This window comes from Asterias amurensis, chromosome 15 (genome assembly GCF_032118995.1).
Source record: "Asterias amurensis chromosome 15, ASM3211899v1".
NCBI classification, from domain to species: domain Eukaryota; kingdom Metazoa; phylum Echinodermata; class Asteroidea; order Forcipulatida; family Asteriidae; genus Asterias; species Asterias amurensis.
Genome location: NC_092662.1, coordinates 13,920,883 through 13,939,431, shown reverse-complemented (window position 1 = coordinate 13,939,431; position 18,549 = coordinate 13,920,883). Strand labels below are relative to the sequence as shown.

The window sequence follows — 18,549 nt, the reverse complement described above, 5'->3', positions numbered from 1 at the left end:
GATAACTTATAATGTCTCAATCAACACATGTGCAGTATCAATCAATTCATTGTACCAGGTTGGCTCCCTATTATTTAAAATATTAAATCAACCATGGCTTCTTAATGCACTATTCACCACATTTAAGCCCAATGTTCTAAAATCTTTAACATGTTTAAAGCAGAAAATAGTGCTAAGAAAACAAACTTTGTAATGCACATTGTCTTCTTTGCATAAAATTAGGCCCCTGAACTTTGCTTTGATCTGTATCCTCACTGGCAGTGTCCCCATTACAATGAATTGGCTCTTTTTATTAGGAACAATGGCTTGAATAACTGCTATCTCTGTGGCTGTGTGAATTTTTGTCCGTGGCAAGTTTAAAGTCATGACTGAACCAGCGCTGCGGTCTTTTGTTGGTTTCTATACAGTTTGCTTGTTTGTAGTAACGCCTAGTGAAAAAGCCCTCTTCCTCTGAAGTCAGTGAGGGAGAAACCAATTTCTTTTGTACTGCTCTGGTGTAGCTGTGAATTTTTTTTGGAAGAGTTCAGTGATCATTTCGGAGCCCTGTGTGGTTTTTGTTTTGTATTGTTGTCCTTATTTTCACCAGCTGACACCAAAGGAAAGGCCTCCATATTTTGAGGTTTTGCCAAATTGAATAAATAATTAAAAGAACAGGAAAATCTTTAAAGGGAAGTTATAATACACATTGTAATCACCCTTAAAATTAATGTCAATAAAACCTTTGGTTAGAAAGCCTATGGTAGTGATCGATAGTATTTAAAGAAATTTGAGAATCATTTCACTTTGAAGTAACTAATAAGGTATGTAAAAAGATGTTTTATGCTCCAAAATCTAAATCTGATTGGTAACGCTTCTCAGTTTGTGTATTCATACATGTATTTAGGGATTATTCTTCTTGCGTGGATATGCTCGCTTCGAATTTTTGGCAACTCTAAAACGAAACCGACCACCTTTGAAATGAAATTTTCAGATGTTAGTTTAAATGTACAAATTTATATTGTGAGTTTAAAGACACTGGACACCTTTGGTAATTGCCAAAGACGAGTCTTCTCACTGGGTGTACCTCAACATAATGCACAAAATAAACAAACCTGTGAAAATTTCAACTCAATTGGTCGCCGAAGTTGCGAGATAATAATGGAAGAAAAAACACCAGTGTCAACTGAATTTGTGTGCTTTCAGAAGCTTGATTTCAGTGAGGTCTCAAAATCAATTCAAATACTTTACTGAGAAACTACTTCTTTCTCAAAAACTACGTTACTGAGAGCCATTTCTCACAATGTTTTATACTATCAACAGCTATCAACTACTTGTTACCAAATAATTTGTTGTGCTCACAATTATTTTTAGTAATAACCAATAGTGTCCAGTGCCTTTAAAATGATTGAATAGTTCTCAAAACCATTAGGTAGGCCTATACTTTGCATTTAACCACTTCCTGTAATTACTTTACATGTATGATTTGTAACTCTTCACAGCTCTTGGTCGATGGAAAAAGAAGCGATACTGGTTCCAGTTGGATGAAGTTAGATGTCAGCTACGATTATATAAATCTCAGGCAGAGCTATGTCACACGCTGGGAGTTGTTGATATCCGAGATGCGTGCATATCCATTCTACCGGACCACACCAACCACATTCTCGTTGCGTAAGTTCAATATTTTTGTTTTGTCATGATCTTGTTGCAACATTTTCCCAATTCGTCACGGGGAAATAACCATCTATTATTTAGTTAGCCAGGCCTGGAATTTCATCTTTGAAAAGGCAAGGCCATTTTCATGTTTGCAAAGGGCACTTCCATTAGAAAGTTCTTAAAGTCAATGGGTTACTTTTGAAGGGGCACCAAGAAGGCCAAGACCAGGGGCAACGAAGACAATGTCCTCCGTGGCCTGCATGTAATTCCAGGCTTGGTTAGCACTGAAAGAACTTTGACAACCAAGATCAATTGCATGGCTTTGCAAACCACAATGTGTGACAAATCAGTGCTTACTGCTTACAGTAAGTGTGTTTCACAGGTTAGCAAGAATTCTGTTTATATTGTGCCCATGTACTTGAACTTACTATTCGTTCTTCGCGACTGTTAAACTTCAATGCTAACCCTGTAGTGGAGAATGGTACTGTAATACTAATTCTGTTAGGAGAGCCATGGAAGTAAAATGAGATTTTCTGGCATTGGATTCAGACCTCCAATGTAAAACTTACCAAAGGCAATTCGTTTTTCTTCACTTTTTCCCCCTGAAAGTGGTAGGCCTTATGTTTTTGTATTACTACAGAAGAAATAACTTGACCTCAAACACTTGACCTCTAAACCAAATGTGCGTGGCCTACAGGATACAAAGCTGTTTCTATTTTTAGAATGGGAAAGCTCCTGGAAGAGTTGACTCAGGATTTTATTATAGGGTCATATTTTAATCCGTGGATTGGTAGTGATAAAAAAAGGGCCTCATATGCTTCGTTTTTGAAAGGGCAAGGACACCAAGGCATTTTCTCCTTGGTAAAGGGCACCCTATGAGGAAATTGTAAATTTCTACTAGAGCATTTCAAGGGCAGGAAGGCAATGACCAGAGGGACATGGAGGCAATCGCCTACATTGCCTTCATTGCTTCGTTTTTTGAAAGGGCAAGGACACCAAGGCATTTTCTCCTTGGTAAAGGGCAACCTATGAGGAAATTTTAAATTTCTACTAGAGCATTTCAAGGGCAGCAAGGCAATGACCAGAGGGACATGGAGGCAATTGCCTTCATTACCTCCGTGAAGTATCAGGACTGGTACACTGGCAGTACAAAGCCAGGAGCTTGACCCTAAACCGCCCACTTAACCATTCATCCACCTTTGACTTTAAGTCATGGCACTGCATCGTTAGGGTCATGAGTCATGTCGGTAGTAGGTAAGCCTCCCAGTTAGTAGAATCTACATCAAGACAAGTTCACAAAAGAACATTCATCAGGCCTGCAGCCGATTTCATGAAACGTTAGGATTACTCCTATATGGAAAGGTTTGAGGTAACACCATGTAGTGGCTATCTCTAAATGAGTTGGGTTGGTTCTGAAAGGAACCGTTGGTTTCAAATCGACGCCCTCCGTGTGGCGCACCCTAAGGTTGGGTTTCAAGCGACGGTTGTTTACAATTGACTGTTCAAGTGGGGCTGTGACTTCCTTATTTATACCTTAAAGACACTGCACACTATTGGTAATTGTCAAAGACAAGTCTTCTCACTTGCTGTATCTCAACATGCATAAAATAACAACCTGTAAAAATTTGAGCTCAATCAGTCATCGAAGTTGCGAGATAATAATGAAAGGAAAAAAACACCCTTGTCAAACGAAGTTGTGTGCTTTCAGATGCTTGATTTCAAGACCTCAAATTCTTAATCTGTGGTCTCAAAATCCAAAATCAAATTCGTGGAAAACTACTCCTTTCTCGAAAACTACATGTACGTCACTTCAGAGGGGGCCGTTTCTCACAAGGTTTTATACTATCAACCTCTCCCCATTATTAATTACCAAGTAAGGTTTTATGCTAATCATTATTTTGAGTCATTACCAATAGTGTCCACTGCCTTTATGAGCAGTGTGAAGGCAGTCTAGCCAGTAAATGGCATCAAAATAGTTGTGTTTTTTAATGTTGTTGCAATGCTGTCTTTTCTTACAAATGTAATGAAGTCAAGGGGAAGTTTGTATTTTATTTTAAAAAAATTTTGCCAGTCAAGCATTTACATAGTACACAAGATTACGAATAGCAGTTTTAAGCTCAAAACAAATTGTAAATCAACGTCAGTAAGAGCAAAGAGAATATACAGTTTTTACAAGTCACTACTTTAAAGGAACATTACAGAATTGGTTTTTGCTAACAAAACAGTTACTGGCAGTGTAAGCACTTTATGTAATCCACCATATACATAAACTGACAAACCTGTAGAAGTTTGAGATCGATTGGCCATCTGGGTCACGAGAGAATAGTGAAAAACCGATTACAAATTTTGCATTGCATCGATGCCAAAATAAAAATGAATAAAACGCTCACTGAGAGATAAGATAAACTCCAAACTCAAAGTTAAAATACTTATTTTCATCAAATTATGACATTTCAGACAGAAATATTTCAAGGGATGTTTTCAATTATCATCATCATTAGACCGTGTAATTTTTATGTGAATCTGTGATCTTCACGATTTTTGTTTCTTACCAATTCTGTAACGTTCCTTTAAAATCTCACTTCCTTCCCAAAGATCTCTCTGATAGTGGTACAGCATTAAGTTGTTTGGCATAAAAGTTCTTTTGCTACATTAAAGGGTGTACACAACATCAGATGGAACAAATATTCATAGATTTGTACATTTAACCTTCATGATATAAAGGTGGTCATAGCGGAAAATTTCCCTTAAGTTTTTTTTTCTTTGATTTTTGAGAAATTAGCAAAACGAGTGAGTTTGGTGTCGGGAGTCAGAACCCCGATGTTTGTAGACAGTAAAATTATTATTTATAAAGGTTTTTTTCCACTATTTTCATGAGACTCGAATGACAGGCTGAACTTAAACTTTCACAGTTAAAGGGACACGTTGCCTTGGATCGGGCGAGTTGGTCTATGAAAAGCGTTTGAAACGGTTGTTTATGAAGTACATTAGGCTATGGTTAAAAAGATGTTTTAAAAATAGAATACAACGATCCACACAAATATGCCTCAAATTGGCATGATTTTTTCAATACGTCATGAACTAACACGACACGCGCCATTTTGTGGAGTCAATTTTTTGACTCCTTAAAATGACCAACTGCGTTATTTTTTATATTTTTTTTCATGCAAGTCGCCTGACACACAACACAAGGCCTGAAGGCCACTCCAAGGTGTGGGCTACAATTATTTTTTTCCAGAGGCCATTGCCACCTACCCCTAGGGCTGAAACAGGGTTGCCCCTTTTACAGTCCATACGAATGTAGGCTTGGGTATCATCAATTCGAAGTCTGGCCAGTAGAGCAGAAAGCACTACCTCCCCAATTTTATGTAGCAAGTGTCACGACCGGATCTGAACCCAAACCCTGCTGATCAAACACCAGTGCTTGAATTCGGTGCTCTTAACCGCTCGGCCATGACACTGCCAAGTAAAAGGAAAACTTTGGCATGTTTTTTTGTGGATCATTATTATTCTACTTTTAAAACATCTTTCTAAAACTTTTTATAGACCAACTAGACCGATCCAAGGCAATGTGTCCCTTTAAGTTTCACCTGTTGCGTCACAGAATAGTGCCAAGTTCGTATTCCCCCCCAAAATCCCCGAATGTTGTTGGCTGTATTTTTCATGCATAGATACTCAATAAGTATCGAGGAAGGAAAGCATATGTCCTGTTGTTTTGATCTGTCTCAAGTTTCTGCACAGTAGTCTATAAAGCAACTCAATGTTAGACCATGCAACCTACACTGACATCACATGTTTACAAAAGAGCCACATGTAGCATGGACTTCCTGCAGGCAGACATGATATTATACACAGCTCAATAGAAGTAAACATTACATTTAAGGTTACAGTTGTCACTGTGTGATTTCTATTGACATTTGATATGAAAAAAGGGGGCACATCTCAAAACTTGTTCGGTTGTTATTTTAATGACTACGGTCATAGTCATACAATGTGTATTCCCTATACATGTAACATGACCAAGGTGATGTACCTTGTCTACCAGGAAATGCCATGGAATGTACTTTAAAGGTCACTATTTCAGTAAAGGTTACTGGTCTACAGTACATATTACATCACCCCTTACAAATACTCTGCCTTTTCATTGGTTTAGAGCACGTCACATGTGACTAGATACAGCGGCCGTGTGCATCGTTTGCCGTGTCATAGTCAGACGACTATCACACGGCGTGCAGTACCCATACGTCTTTTTACCCACCTCGAACCCAATCAGTTGTGCATCTGTGTATCTGAAACGTGCGTAGGACGTTACATGTACATGTACGAGGATGATAAATAGTCCGTTGGGGTGTTATAAAACAAATATTGACTGCTTTAACTCGTACGAAGTCAACTAGTAATGTAAAGTGTATTAGCTAACTTTAGCCAATAAAACAACAATTAAGAAGTCTTGAAACCAGTTTCCACAGTACATGATGAGCCGGTTTAAATTAAGCATGGTTCGGCTTCTGGCAAAGTTTTGCGCTTATAATGGCACACTGTAAAGCACATAGTTCTATAGGCTGTAAGCGCAGAATTCCACGGTAAGCAGTAGCCATAAATGGCCCATTGAATATTCTCTAGTTTGTGTTAAAATTATCCTGAAGAAAGTGACAGAGCCCATTATAGCAAAATAAATTAGCTGCATGGGGTATGTCTCACACCTGTTTCAGAAATTTAACCCAACTGTTTTTTTTTTCACTCGTTTTTTTTTCTTTAGTTTGGAGGGAAATTACCAATGATTTATGCCACGATGCAATAAAGGAAATCAATCGGTATTTACGGAATCTGAATGATTTGTGTGTATTTCTGGATTTAGCGGATGACATGTATTCTGACGTAATGTGTGTACGCTCTCACTTAGTGGGGGATGTTACCGAAATAGATATCTATGCATGGGTTGCATAGCAGGAAACGACCTTATGTCAAGCAGCAAATGAAATGTCAGAACCCATGAGGTTAAAGGGTTTCAAGGGTACTTTTTCTTTGGACACAAAACACAAACATCCACAGATTTACATTAAACTTATAGTACACGGTTTAAAGGCAGTGGACACTATTGGTAATTACTCAAAATAATTATTAGAATAAAACCTTACTTGGTAACGAGTAATGGGGAGAGGTTGATGGTATAAAACATTTTGAGAAACGGCTCCCTCTGAAGTGACATAGTTTTCGCGAAAGAAGTTATTTTCCACGAATTTGATTTCGAGACCTCAAGTTTAGAATGTGAGGTCTCGAAATCAAGCACACAACTTTGTGTGACAAGGGTGTTTTTTCTTTCATTATTATCTCGCAACTTCGACGACCGATTGAGCTCAAATTTTCACAGGTTTGTTATTTTGTGTATATGTTGAGATACACCAAGTGAGAAGACTGGTCTTTGACAATTACCAATAGTCAGTGTCCACTGCCTTTAAAGATAATTATAGTAAAAAGCTTTTGTATTACTTGCTGAGGTGCTGTAGTTTTTGAGAAACGAGTAAAATAATTTCATAAAAAAATTGTTTGTCTATGTGATACCACGAGCGATAATTATTTTACATTGTACAACAGATTTACATGACTCTCTTGAAAACATTTCTCTGTGATTTCACTTTTTTTTTTCTCGAAAACTTGATTGATGATGACCAATGAAGCTGAAACATCTTTCAGGTTAATTATATTACATAGGATATTTACGGCAAGTAGGGGTTATTGTCATTGGCAAAAACTTGGATCTTCAAAAGGTATCAAAGCCCTTTAACCGACAGTAGCTGATTTGAAAGAGTTACACACTGTACCAAGTTCTTGTGTACATGAGTCTGTTCCGTCCTAGACTTGATTTCAAGTCTTAGATCGCTGTTATTCTGCATCTCAGCCACGAAAAACGCCCCCACAATTAGCTATCATGCGTCCTAACTCGCAATCTAAATGACGAAGGTTGATCACATGAGGGCGCTGTTTGTAGCACTCTACTGTATCAGGACAACTAAAAAGCCACAATCAAAGACTTGGAACCAAGTCTAGTTCCGTCCCAACTTTGCAATCGTCCTGACTAGTCCCAACTTGAGTGTTACAGTTGAGGCGTCCCAACTATGTATTCCCAATTCTGTTCTTGAACACTCGCGCTGGGACCAGTCCCAACTATAGTTGGGGCAGAACAAGTCCATATGTTGTGTTGGATCAAAGGTTGAGGTTGTAGCATATTGAAACATCAGTATCTTGATGTGCTTACTTTACTGTGGTTTTGTCGATAAACACAGCAGGTTAGTCTATTTCTACCTCCATGATCTGTTCATGCTTAAAGGAACACGTTGCCTTGGATCGGTCGAGTTGGTCTTTGAAAAGCGTTTGTAACCATTTGTTATAAAATGCATATGGGTAGAAAGATGATCCACACACATTTGCCTCGAAATTGCGTGGTTTTCCTTTTACTTTGCGAACTAATTACACGGTCGGCCATTTATAGGAGTACAAAATTTGACTTCCATAAATGGCCGACTGTGTTTGTCAACGAGGTAAAAGGAAAACCACGCAGTTTCGAGTGATACTTGTGTGGATCATTGTATTCTACTTTTAGAACATTTTTCTAACCATATGCATTTCATAACAAACGGTTTCAAACGCTTTTTATAGACCAACTCGTTCGATCCAAGCTAGGCAACGTGTTCCTTTAAGTTGTAACTTCCAGATCTGGAACAGACACAATCCATGACAGTCACTTGACTCATAGTTTGTTTTTTACATGTAAACAAAGGTAAGTGACGCGCTGTGTTCGTGGAAAAGCACGGCTGCTTCCCGCCTAGACTGGTCCCCTGTCCTTACCCTTGCAGAAAAGGTTGGGTATTGGCTTTATATGTAAGCACGTTTACTTTGGGTTTAGCTGCGAATGTCCAGTACCATAAAAGCCATGTGAAATGATGCAAGGTGAAAGGTGATTATGTACGTGGATCTCTGGCGTAATTCACGAGCCTTGAAGTTTGACGTCAGATGTTCGAGCTACTTCCCACCTTACAGCAGTAGCTCTTGGAAGCAGACCTGCTTTATGAACATTGCTCTCTGTCTGCTTGATTTGTTTACATTTTATGTGAGTTATAATCACCAATTGTTTTCTATTAAATACACAGAGGTCATCAAGGTCAAAGCCTCTGTTGCCCTGGTCGTGGCCTTGGTGACCTTTCAAAAGTTTGCTGTCGCCTTTATGATATTCAAATGAAACCGCTCTGTTCTAAAGAAAACTGTATCATTTGCCCGTACAAGAACAGAGTATTCAATTCAGTTGAGATAAATTTATGCATTTTTTTTAATTCTGCAATCTACATGTTGCAAGTGGAGTTTATTTGTTTTGTGTAGATTATATGACAATGGGAAACTTTGGAATGCCAAGTTGCAGCAGAGTTTTACAAGGTAATTTTTGTATGTTTACATAAAGTTCTGATGAGCATTTCAAAAAACAATTGATGTACCTAACAAGTCTACTGCCACCTAGTGTCACCATAGAGAACGGACCACTCCTTTCTCTATGATGTCACCAAAACTAAAGTCTCCCATTCATTTGTTTAGAAATATTTGTTGATTTACTTTTTGTAGGGTGGGGGGGGGGGGGGGTGGGTTATACAAGAAAATCAGCAGGTTATGTGAAAAGAACAGTTTTAGATTTGTAGAATACAGATTGAACAAATTGTCCTGGGGAATGGGGCAGGAAGGAAGCTGTTTAATGTATTAGGATTTGTAATGTGTTACCTACGTGCATTTTCCCCTCTGTACTGAGAACCGTTAAAGGCTAGGACTGTGTACACTGTATACGTCTCAAGTTTTCGAATCGTACAATGTAATCCTTTATTGTTAGTTTGTCTCATTGTTGTTGACAAATTCTGAACAGAATGGGAGACTTTTAGGAACACTAGGAGCAAGTTCGAGTGTGCACAAAGGTTGACCATTTGCACTCGAACCCAGGCTGGTCGACCCTTGGTTGACTACTGTGGTCGACCATCTGGAACAAGCCTAGAGCCCATGGTTTCTCCATTGGTACCAACAGCATGTTCCATTCTAACATGTGTACAGTGCAGAGGGGAACCAGTGACGCTAGAGCGACATGCAGAAGGTTGACTAGACTTCCAAATGAGTCGATCGAATGAGTCGTTCGAGTGAGTGCGTCACTGCGCAGGAACGTTGCTGGTCACTAGTCAACCACGGGTCGACTAAATGTGCTCACTCGAACTTGCTCTAGGTGGCAGCAGACTTACCAGGTCAAATCAGTGTTCTCAGGAAATGTTGCGCTTGCTCAGGATCTGTGTACAAAGCAATGGGAAAATTACCTGGTACATGCACATGTCTCTTCTGTTAAAGGAGCGATGCAGAATTGGTAAGAAACAAAAATCGTGAAGACCTCATTAAGACCTCATGAGGTCTCGAAATCAAGCATCTGAAAGCACACAACCTCGTGTGACAAGGGTGTTTTTTCTTTCATTATTATCTCGCAACTTCAAACACCAATTGAGCTCAAATTTTCACGGGTTTGTTATTTTATGCATAAATAAATGTTGAGATACACCAAGTGAGAAGACTGGTCTTTGACAACATCATGTACCAATAATGTCCAGTGTCTCTAAGGTTAAATGTAAAAGTAGAAAATCAAAATGTTGATTTGGTGAAATTGTCCTGAAGTGCTAATTTGAAGTGCTAATTTGGGTAATTACGTAACTATAACCTGTTATCACTTGAAACTTGGGGAAAATGATGATGTCGAAAATAACATCCAAAGTCTGTAAAAACACTGATTTGCCAGAATGTATGTTTTTTATTTTAAGAAGTGTCTGTTCGAGGAAATAATGACGATATAAGTGTACATTTAAACAAAACTGTTTATGAATAATTATAATGTACATGTGTGCACAATTTCCCATTACAACAAATGTACAACTCGTATGGTGTCGTAAGCAACCTGTTCATTTTGTGAGATATTTTGGAATGAAAGCAAAACTGCATCAATGATTTGTTTGGTTTTGATGCTGGCAAAAGTCCACCTGTTCCGAGTGTCATTCGCAGTTGTACTTCCTCTTTTGTGTCGAATCCAAAGGAAGGAAGGTTTTAGTTTAATAATCACATACTACATAAACATGTGAACTGAGTTTTAATCTCAAGGGTTCGTGTGGTTCTGTTTTTTAGGTGCGGTGGAAAGGAGCACATCTTAATAGCGGAGACCCATCGGGCCATGATGCAGTGGCTCCAGAATCTACAGGTAAGATAGGGGTCCAAATTAAATGTATTTTCAAAACAATTTTACTACAACAATTTTTGAGCGCTAAATTTGTAAGTTTCTAAGCGCTGTAAATCCACGTTTTACAAAGCTAATGACAAAGTTATAGAATATAATACAGTTGGCTCTTGTTATAAAGAGCATGTTAAAGGCACTGTGGCCGATTTCACGAAACGCTAGGATCAATCCTATCTCGAGTTCGGACGAGTAACCCGTCCTAACGTAGGATGGGTTCATTGCGTCCTACGTATTTGGATACGGAACTGAACCCGTCCTAAGTCCTAACATGATTCCTAAGTTAGGAACAGATTGGTGAAATCGACGGCTGGACACTGTTGGTAATTACTCAAAATAATTGTTACCATAAAAACTTACTTGGTAACAAGCAATGGAGAGCCGTTAATAGTATAAAACATTGTGAGAAACGGCTCCCTCTGAAGTAACGCAGTATTTGAGAAAGAAGTAATTTCTCACTAAATTATTTGAACTGATTTCGACACCTCAGCTGAGGTCTCGAAATCGAGCATCTGAAAGCACACAATTTTTGCGACAATGGTGTTTTTTCTTCCATTATTATCGCGCAACTTCGACGACCAGTTGAGTTCAAATTTTCACAGGTTTGTTACTTTATGCATCGTTGAGAATACACACCAAGTGAGAAGACTGGTCTGACTATGACAATGACCAAAGGTGTCCAGTGCCCTTAAAAAGAGGTTCTGCTATTAAAGTAATAAATAATTTTCATGGTAGTCAGCAGGGATAGTAACCCATAATTTTTAACCCTGATGAGATTTTTGGAGCCCAAAAAACACCTAGATACATGTTGAGTCACGGCACAAATTGGTCACCGAAAGTATTTCTTTCTACAACAACACCAGCATAGTTCATTATTGTTTGCGATGTCGATTTTTGCATTATTTTTCCACTAGCCCGCCGGGCTATCAAACTGGATAAATGAGTAGCCCGGTTGTAAATCTGGTAGTCCCGGGCTAGCGGGCTAGTGGCAATTTCGACCCTAGGTTGTCGTGGTACTGACGTCCATTGTGACCAGTTTTGTTGTAGTAAGGAGTGTGCCTGTTTTTATTGAACAATGGCACCAGTTGTGCGCGCTGTAATTTTGTTGTTGTTGCCAATAATTAGCGATGGTATTGAAACGTTGTTGAACTGGGTCGCAGCATTGGAAGTACATTGGGTTAGCTGTATCTATAATATGTAATAACTATATAATAATAATAATAATAATAATAATAATAATAATAATAATAATAATAATAATAATAATAATAATAATAATAATAATAATAATATTTGGTTTTTATATAGCGCTTTATACACCATGTCTCAAAGCGCTTTCAACATTCTTACCCTGATCACTGGGTCATTTCATTCCTTAAACCATCTCAGCTCCCTGGGGAGTTTACAGCCTGTGCCGCCAAATATATGTAGCGCACTAAGCTAAACCAACCACAAGAACCATCTCTGCCCTCACAGGTACCCATTTACCCCTGGGTTGAGTTCAAATTTTCACAGGTTTGTTATTTTGTGAACATGTTGAGATACACCAAGTGAGAAGACTGATCTTTGACAATTACCAAAGGTGTCAAGTGTCATTGAAAAGTTAATATTTATTTCAGTTTGATCTTAAACACTACAATACATTAAATTTCCAATGGGAAAAAACAATGTTAACTTTTGCCTTTTTGTTGACCTTTTTCCCCCTTTAAATTAACAGGAAGTACGCGACTTCTTTTCCTGTGTGAAAAGTCACCGAAGCCAAGTAAAATTTTCAAAGACGTCCACCTACAAACCAACAACAGTAAGAATGTTTCTGTATTTGGGGAAGTCAAGTATTTAAGAATATTTCATCCAGGATGGATTTGAATTGATAGAATTCTCTGTGTCACACCCCATTTTGGTGAACAAAATGTGTCGCTCACGACTATTCACGACAACATAATTTACTTACAAAAACACAATCAGACATCAGTGACACAATTCTTCAATCCTCTAAGAGTGATTTTTACTATATTCTGCCTGTGGCAAAAATGATGCAATGCATCTTGGGAATAAAAAATTAGTCGTGACTAGTGTCGAAGTCCGACTATTTGAGGCGCTACTAATCGAGTGGTCAATTTCAACAGTCACCCAGGCCTACAGGTCACAGTGCTAGTCATTGTTATAACACACCTCTTGCTTTTTTTGTATTCTGGTTGGCTGAAACAGGGTCACGTGGGATGAACTAATATAGGCTAGTGATCGCGCCCGCGTGTTTTGCGGGAATAGTACCAGAGCGGGCACTAGTCTTTGCAAAAAGTGCCCGCGGTAACAGCGCCCTCTCTTGACTTGAATCGTGAACAAGATTCCTTTTTTGTTCTTATTCGACATTTTAAGACCGAGCTGTGTTATAAAACACATATTGACTGGCATAATTTGGTAACTAGTGTACGTCTATTCCCCCTCAGGCTGTGAGTGACCAGAAGAGGGGCCTATTTAGGTCGCTCCTGGTCACTCAAAGTCCCTCATGGGAATAGACGTATACTAGTTACCTCGTTGCCAGTCAATATGTGTATAGTAATGACTCTTGATGTCAATTACGATGTTTATTACGATGTTATCATAGCCAATTGTTTTGCTTGACTATTCACAGCAGTCGTCACCGACCAAAGGCCTTGCCAGCAGCCCTCTACCGTCCCTGAGGCGGCATCATTCAGATAAGTTCCGCGCACGAAGTAAAAACATCTCCGAGCTACCAGCCTCATTCTCAGCGTCATTAGACAACACTGACGGCTATGCAAGCATCCGGAAGAATCTCTCCGAGACGCTCTCGCTGCCTAATTCCAAGACAAACTTTGTCGAAGGTAAGTTTCCCTTGAGTTGCTTAAATTTTTCTTCCAGTCAGTGGACAGTATTAGTAATTACTCAAAATAATTGTAAGCATAAAAACTAACTTGGTAACAACAAATGGAGAGCTGATGACAGTATGAATCGTTGTGAGAAACGGATCCCTCTGAAGTAACGTAGTTTTCAAGAAAGAAGTAATTTTCCACGAATTTTATTTTTCAAGACCTTAAGAATAAGATTTTGAGGTCCCGAAATCAATGTGTATGTTGAGATACGCCGAGTGAGAAGACTGGTCTTTGACAACTACCAATAGTGTCCGGCATCTTTAAGCAGATCTATACAATTTGACACCCAGAGCTTTCATCTGGTGGGCTTAATTGCTCGGCCACGACACACCACAAGTTCGAGCAAGTTAACTTGGAACACCAACCTGAAATGACTTTGATTTCACCCACAGATTCAACTGAGACATCACCGACGTCGTTGCGTAGTTGTAACAGCATCGCGTCTCAAAGTTCAACAGAGGAAATTGCTCCCTCTGCCAGGTGGAGTAACGGTGCAACGGGTGGCATTACAGATGCAAGCGACCAGTAAGTCAAACATGCTTACAGGGCCCTGTTTCATAAAGCTGTTAAGCAAGATTGCTTGATGAAATTGGGCCCAGACCTTTTTTCTTGCTGCCCACTTCATTTGTCTTGTATGTGTGTATAGTTTGATTTTTTTTTTTTAATGGAAGCGTACGACGGGCATTAACACCCCCCCCCCCCCCGCCCTTCCCAGTGTACTTTTTCTACAAAATTGTAAGTAGCTTGCGAATCCCCCCCGAATCCCCCCCCCCCCAATTCTAGAAATGTTCAGGGGGTTTTTTCCCCCCAAAAGTTGGTTTTATCTTGGAATAGTTTTAGATGTTGCACATCAAGGATGTCATTAGTTTATAGTTTCAGTTGTCAAACCATTCTGAAATAACACCAGCTTAGTACTTTTGATACTCGGTGTCCGTGTTATGTTATTAGAAATCTAGAAGGGGGGATTGATATTAAAGGAATACGTTGCCTTGGATCGGACGAGTTGGTTTATAAAAGCATTTGTAACCATTTGTTATAAAATGCTTATGGTTAGAAAGATGTTTTAAAAGTAGAATACAATGATCCACACAAATGTGCCTCGAAATTGCACGGTCGGCCATTTATTGGAGTAAAAAATTTGACTCCCATAAATGGCTGTGTTAGTCGACGAGGTAAAAGGAAAACCGTACAATTTCGAGGCATGTTTGTGTGGATCATTGTATTCCACTTTAACAACATCTTTCTACTCGGATGCATTTTAAAACAAACGGTTACAAAGCCTTTTCAAAGACCAACTCGATCGATCCAAGGCAACGTATTCCTTTAAAGGCACTATGACCACTGTTGGTAATCAAAAACTTCAGAGTAAAAAACGATGGGAGCTGTTGATAGTATAAAACATTGTGAGAAACGGCTCCCTTTGAACTAATTTCTCTCTCAAATAATAAATGATTTTAGGCCCGAAGCCTTTTATTTGGCATCTGAAAACACACAAATTTGTGCAACAAGGGTGTTTTTTTTCTTCATTATTCTCTTGCAACTTCGATGACCAATTGATAGCAAATTTGCACAGGTTTGTTATTTTGTGCATACATGTATGTTGGGATACACCAAGTGAGAATACTGGTCTTTGACAATATTACCAAATGTGTCTTTAATAGTGACCAGGCAAGTCACTGTACCAGACATTATTAAAATTTAACTCGCAACTTACTTACAGTGTTGCACCATATTTGCCAATGTCGCACTGTTCCCTTTAAAATAGACTAACCTTGTCTTGAGGGATGTTGGCAAAATATTGAAATGTCACGCTTTCTATTGGCATCAAATTCCCTTTCATGTTGCAACGAGACAAATTAAAATTTTACTTCCTCAAAAGTAGTGTGTGAAAGTGAACATTTATGTATAAATGACATTCTAATGCAAGTCTTGGAAAGTACATGTAGATCACAGTGCCAGTGAAACAACTGGTAATTTATATAAAAAATAACTGATGATTTAAGACACACAACCACAACAAAAATTAACACGCAGTGCATGGGGATATTAAGCATGTTATTTGGTTTTACCATTACACCAATGTGTGTAAGCACTGTATACTCAATACTTTTGAATCCCATTAAAACAATGGGATCCCATTGAATCCCTTTCAAAATATCAATGGGACCCAATGGGAATTTTTTTCTGGGTAAAAAACATACAAGAGGCAAGCTTTTAGCCAGCAATGCGTCCGGGCGTCTTTTGGACGCCCTATTTCATTTTTGGACGCCCCGAAAAACTGTCGGACGCCCTTGAAGACGCCCTGTTAAGCTTAGGCGATTAATCGAATTGTCGGCAAATCATGGTTTTGATGAAGTATCTTGATGTCTTCCCTAATTGAGACGTCTTGCAACCACAAAGGGCTGTTTAAAAAAATATAAAGTCCCAGAAACAACCACAAGATTCCACAATTGATCCTGAAATACCAGGGTTTCTTTGAAAAAAAAACCATCAAAAGACTCTAGCGCCCAGGCGGTCTCCCACAGACACTGCAGAAGTAACACAATGTATCATTTTACCTCCCCTGTCTGGGAGCCTTGTGCGCCGCCTTGCCGCCGAACTGCAGACCACAATGGGATCATATTACACAAACCACAACCCATCCACAACCTTTTATGAATGAAAGGTCACACCATGTGCATTATGGATGCTTATTGGTTAGCTAGAATGAGATGGGCGGGATCTAGCTAAATATGCACACATGTAAGAACAGTCATGTGCAGTAGACACTTTAAAAAGACACTTTATGTGTGTGTAATAGAACTCTATTGTGTAACTGAAAGGCCCATGTTCACACCATGGGTAGACAGTACACCCCACAGATCCATACCCCGATTTGTAATTTTATGTTGAAATTGGGCGTTGTAAATATGCCAGAATTTTAGGCTAAAAATATAAATGATACTATTTTGATGACATAGTGTGGGATAAATAAAAGAAATATGCTCAAGCTTACTGAACCTTGTATCTGGCCATTGAAAAAACAAACATAAATTTGATCAGACTCAATACCAGTTAGGCCTATTGTAAGCAAAACGAAAGAAATACCAAAATTGCTACTATCTGCCAGCTGCATGTTTCTGCAAGATACAATGTACAACCAATTTATCTTATACTGTCGCCCATTCATTGTTTGCCAGCAAGGGTATCAAATTTCACGTCAGACACCCGAGGTTTTCATTTCACACACAATTTATTTTGTCATATGAATGGTTGTAGCCTACTTCATCATGGGGAAAGGAAAATCACAAATTTCTTCCAACATCTTGCCAGAAAGTCACCCGATCCAGTGTCGAGTGACCCGAGTGACTGTTCTAGCAGTGATTTTCCTGACCCCATGCAACAACCGGGACCCTCAGGGCAAAATAACAGCTCGTCCCACTCCCATTGTGAGTTCGACTTCCCTGATTCGAACCAAGAGACAAGCCAAGTCTCCCAACTGATGTCGATTCCAGTGACAGCAACCAACATCAGTCTGTACCATGCCCATCTAAAAATAAAAGGGTAAAGAACACAAGATCTAGAAGAGTCCTCCCCAAAAAACAAAAGACAGTGGAAAAGAAATTTGTCCGTACATGGTTGGCTACCCAAAGCATACGTTGAGTTGAGCACACAGTAGATGCAATAGCTCTGTGGTACATGTCATGTACCTGGCTACATGATAGCTGAAAAATTTTCCCCAAAAATTTGGACGCCCTGTTTTTCAATCAAGTCAAATTTGGACACCCTATTTTCAAATCCTGGCTAAAAGCTTGACAAGAGGTATAATAGACAACGTTCAAATTTACAAGTGTTGACAGAGTTAAAGACACTGGACACTATTGGTAATTGTCAAAGACCAGTATTCTCACTTGGTGTACCTCAACATATTCATAAAATAACAAACCTGTGACAATTTGAGCTCAATTGGTCGTTGAAGTTGCGAGATAGAAATGAAAGAAAAAACATCCTTGTCACACGAAGATGGTTGATTTCGAGACCTCAAATTCTAAATCTGAGGTCTCGTAGTCAAATTCATTGAAAAATACTTCTTTCTCGAAATCTTTGTCACTTCAGAGGGAGCCGTTTCTCACAATGTTTTATACTATCAACCTCTCCCCATTACTCGTCACCAAGTAAGGTTTTATGCTTATAATTGCACTGGCATATAACTCGGGTGAGATTTGAACCAATGACCTTTGCCATTTTAGAGCAGTGTCACATCAACTAGATCCAAAAGATTGCCCGGTAGCTAGAGGCAGTTTGAATCCTACAGTATGTTTTAGCAGCGGGTATGCAACTGTGTCAGATTATAATTTGTTTTTACCCTTACAACGCTGTGTATAAAGCACTTTATACTCGGTTATGAAAGTGTCGTGGCTGAGCGGTTAAGAGTACCATATTCAAACTCTGGTGTTTCTGATCAGCAGAGTATGGATTCGAATCCCCAGCCATGACACTTGTGTCCTTAAGCAAGCAATTAAGCATTGCTTTGTCCTTAGGATTGAACATTAAGCCGTTGGTCCCATGTGTTGTGTAACGCATGTAAAAGTACCCAGTGCACTTATCGAAAAGAGAAGGGGTACGCCCCGGTGTTCCTGGCTGTGGCTGCTGTATGCGCCGTAGCACCTTGTTAACCCTTATAAGATGCTAAATAATTGGGTCTCAGAATCCATCACTGCAATAACATATCTTTCTGGAAGTTTGTATATA

The 18,549-nt window shown here is 39.1% G+C and overlaps 1 protein-coding gene across 3 annotated transcripts in view; it reads left to right on the top strand.

The window, feature by feature from the left end:
* LOC139948074 (uncharacterized) overlaps positions 1-18,549 on the top strand; it is a 46,143-nt gene that overhangs the window by 2,508 nt on the left and 25,086 nt on the right. For 2 of the 3 annotated variants that reach the window (XM_071946097.1, XM_071946096.1), the window contains exons 3-7: positions 1,479-1,647; positions 10,822-10,894; positions 12,645-12,728; positions 13,560-13,770; positions 14,211-14,343. In XM_071946097.1, coding sequence (XP_071802198.1) covers positions 1,479-1,647; positions 10,822-10,894; positions 12,645-12,728; positions 13,560-13,770; positions 14,211-14,343 — 670 coding nt within the window. The remainder of the gene's footprint in view (positions 1-1,478; positions 1,648-10,821; positions 10,895-12,644; positions 12,729-13,559; positions 13,771-14,210; positions 14,344-18,549) is intronic. The other variant, XM_071946098.1, reaches the window with a different exon arrangement.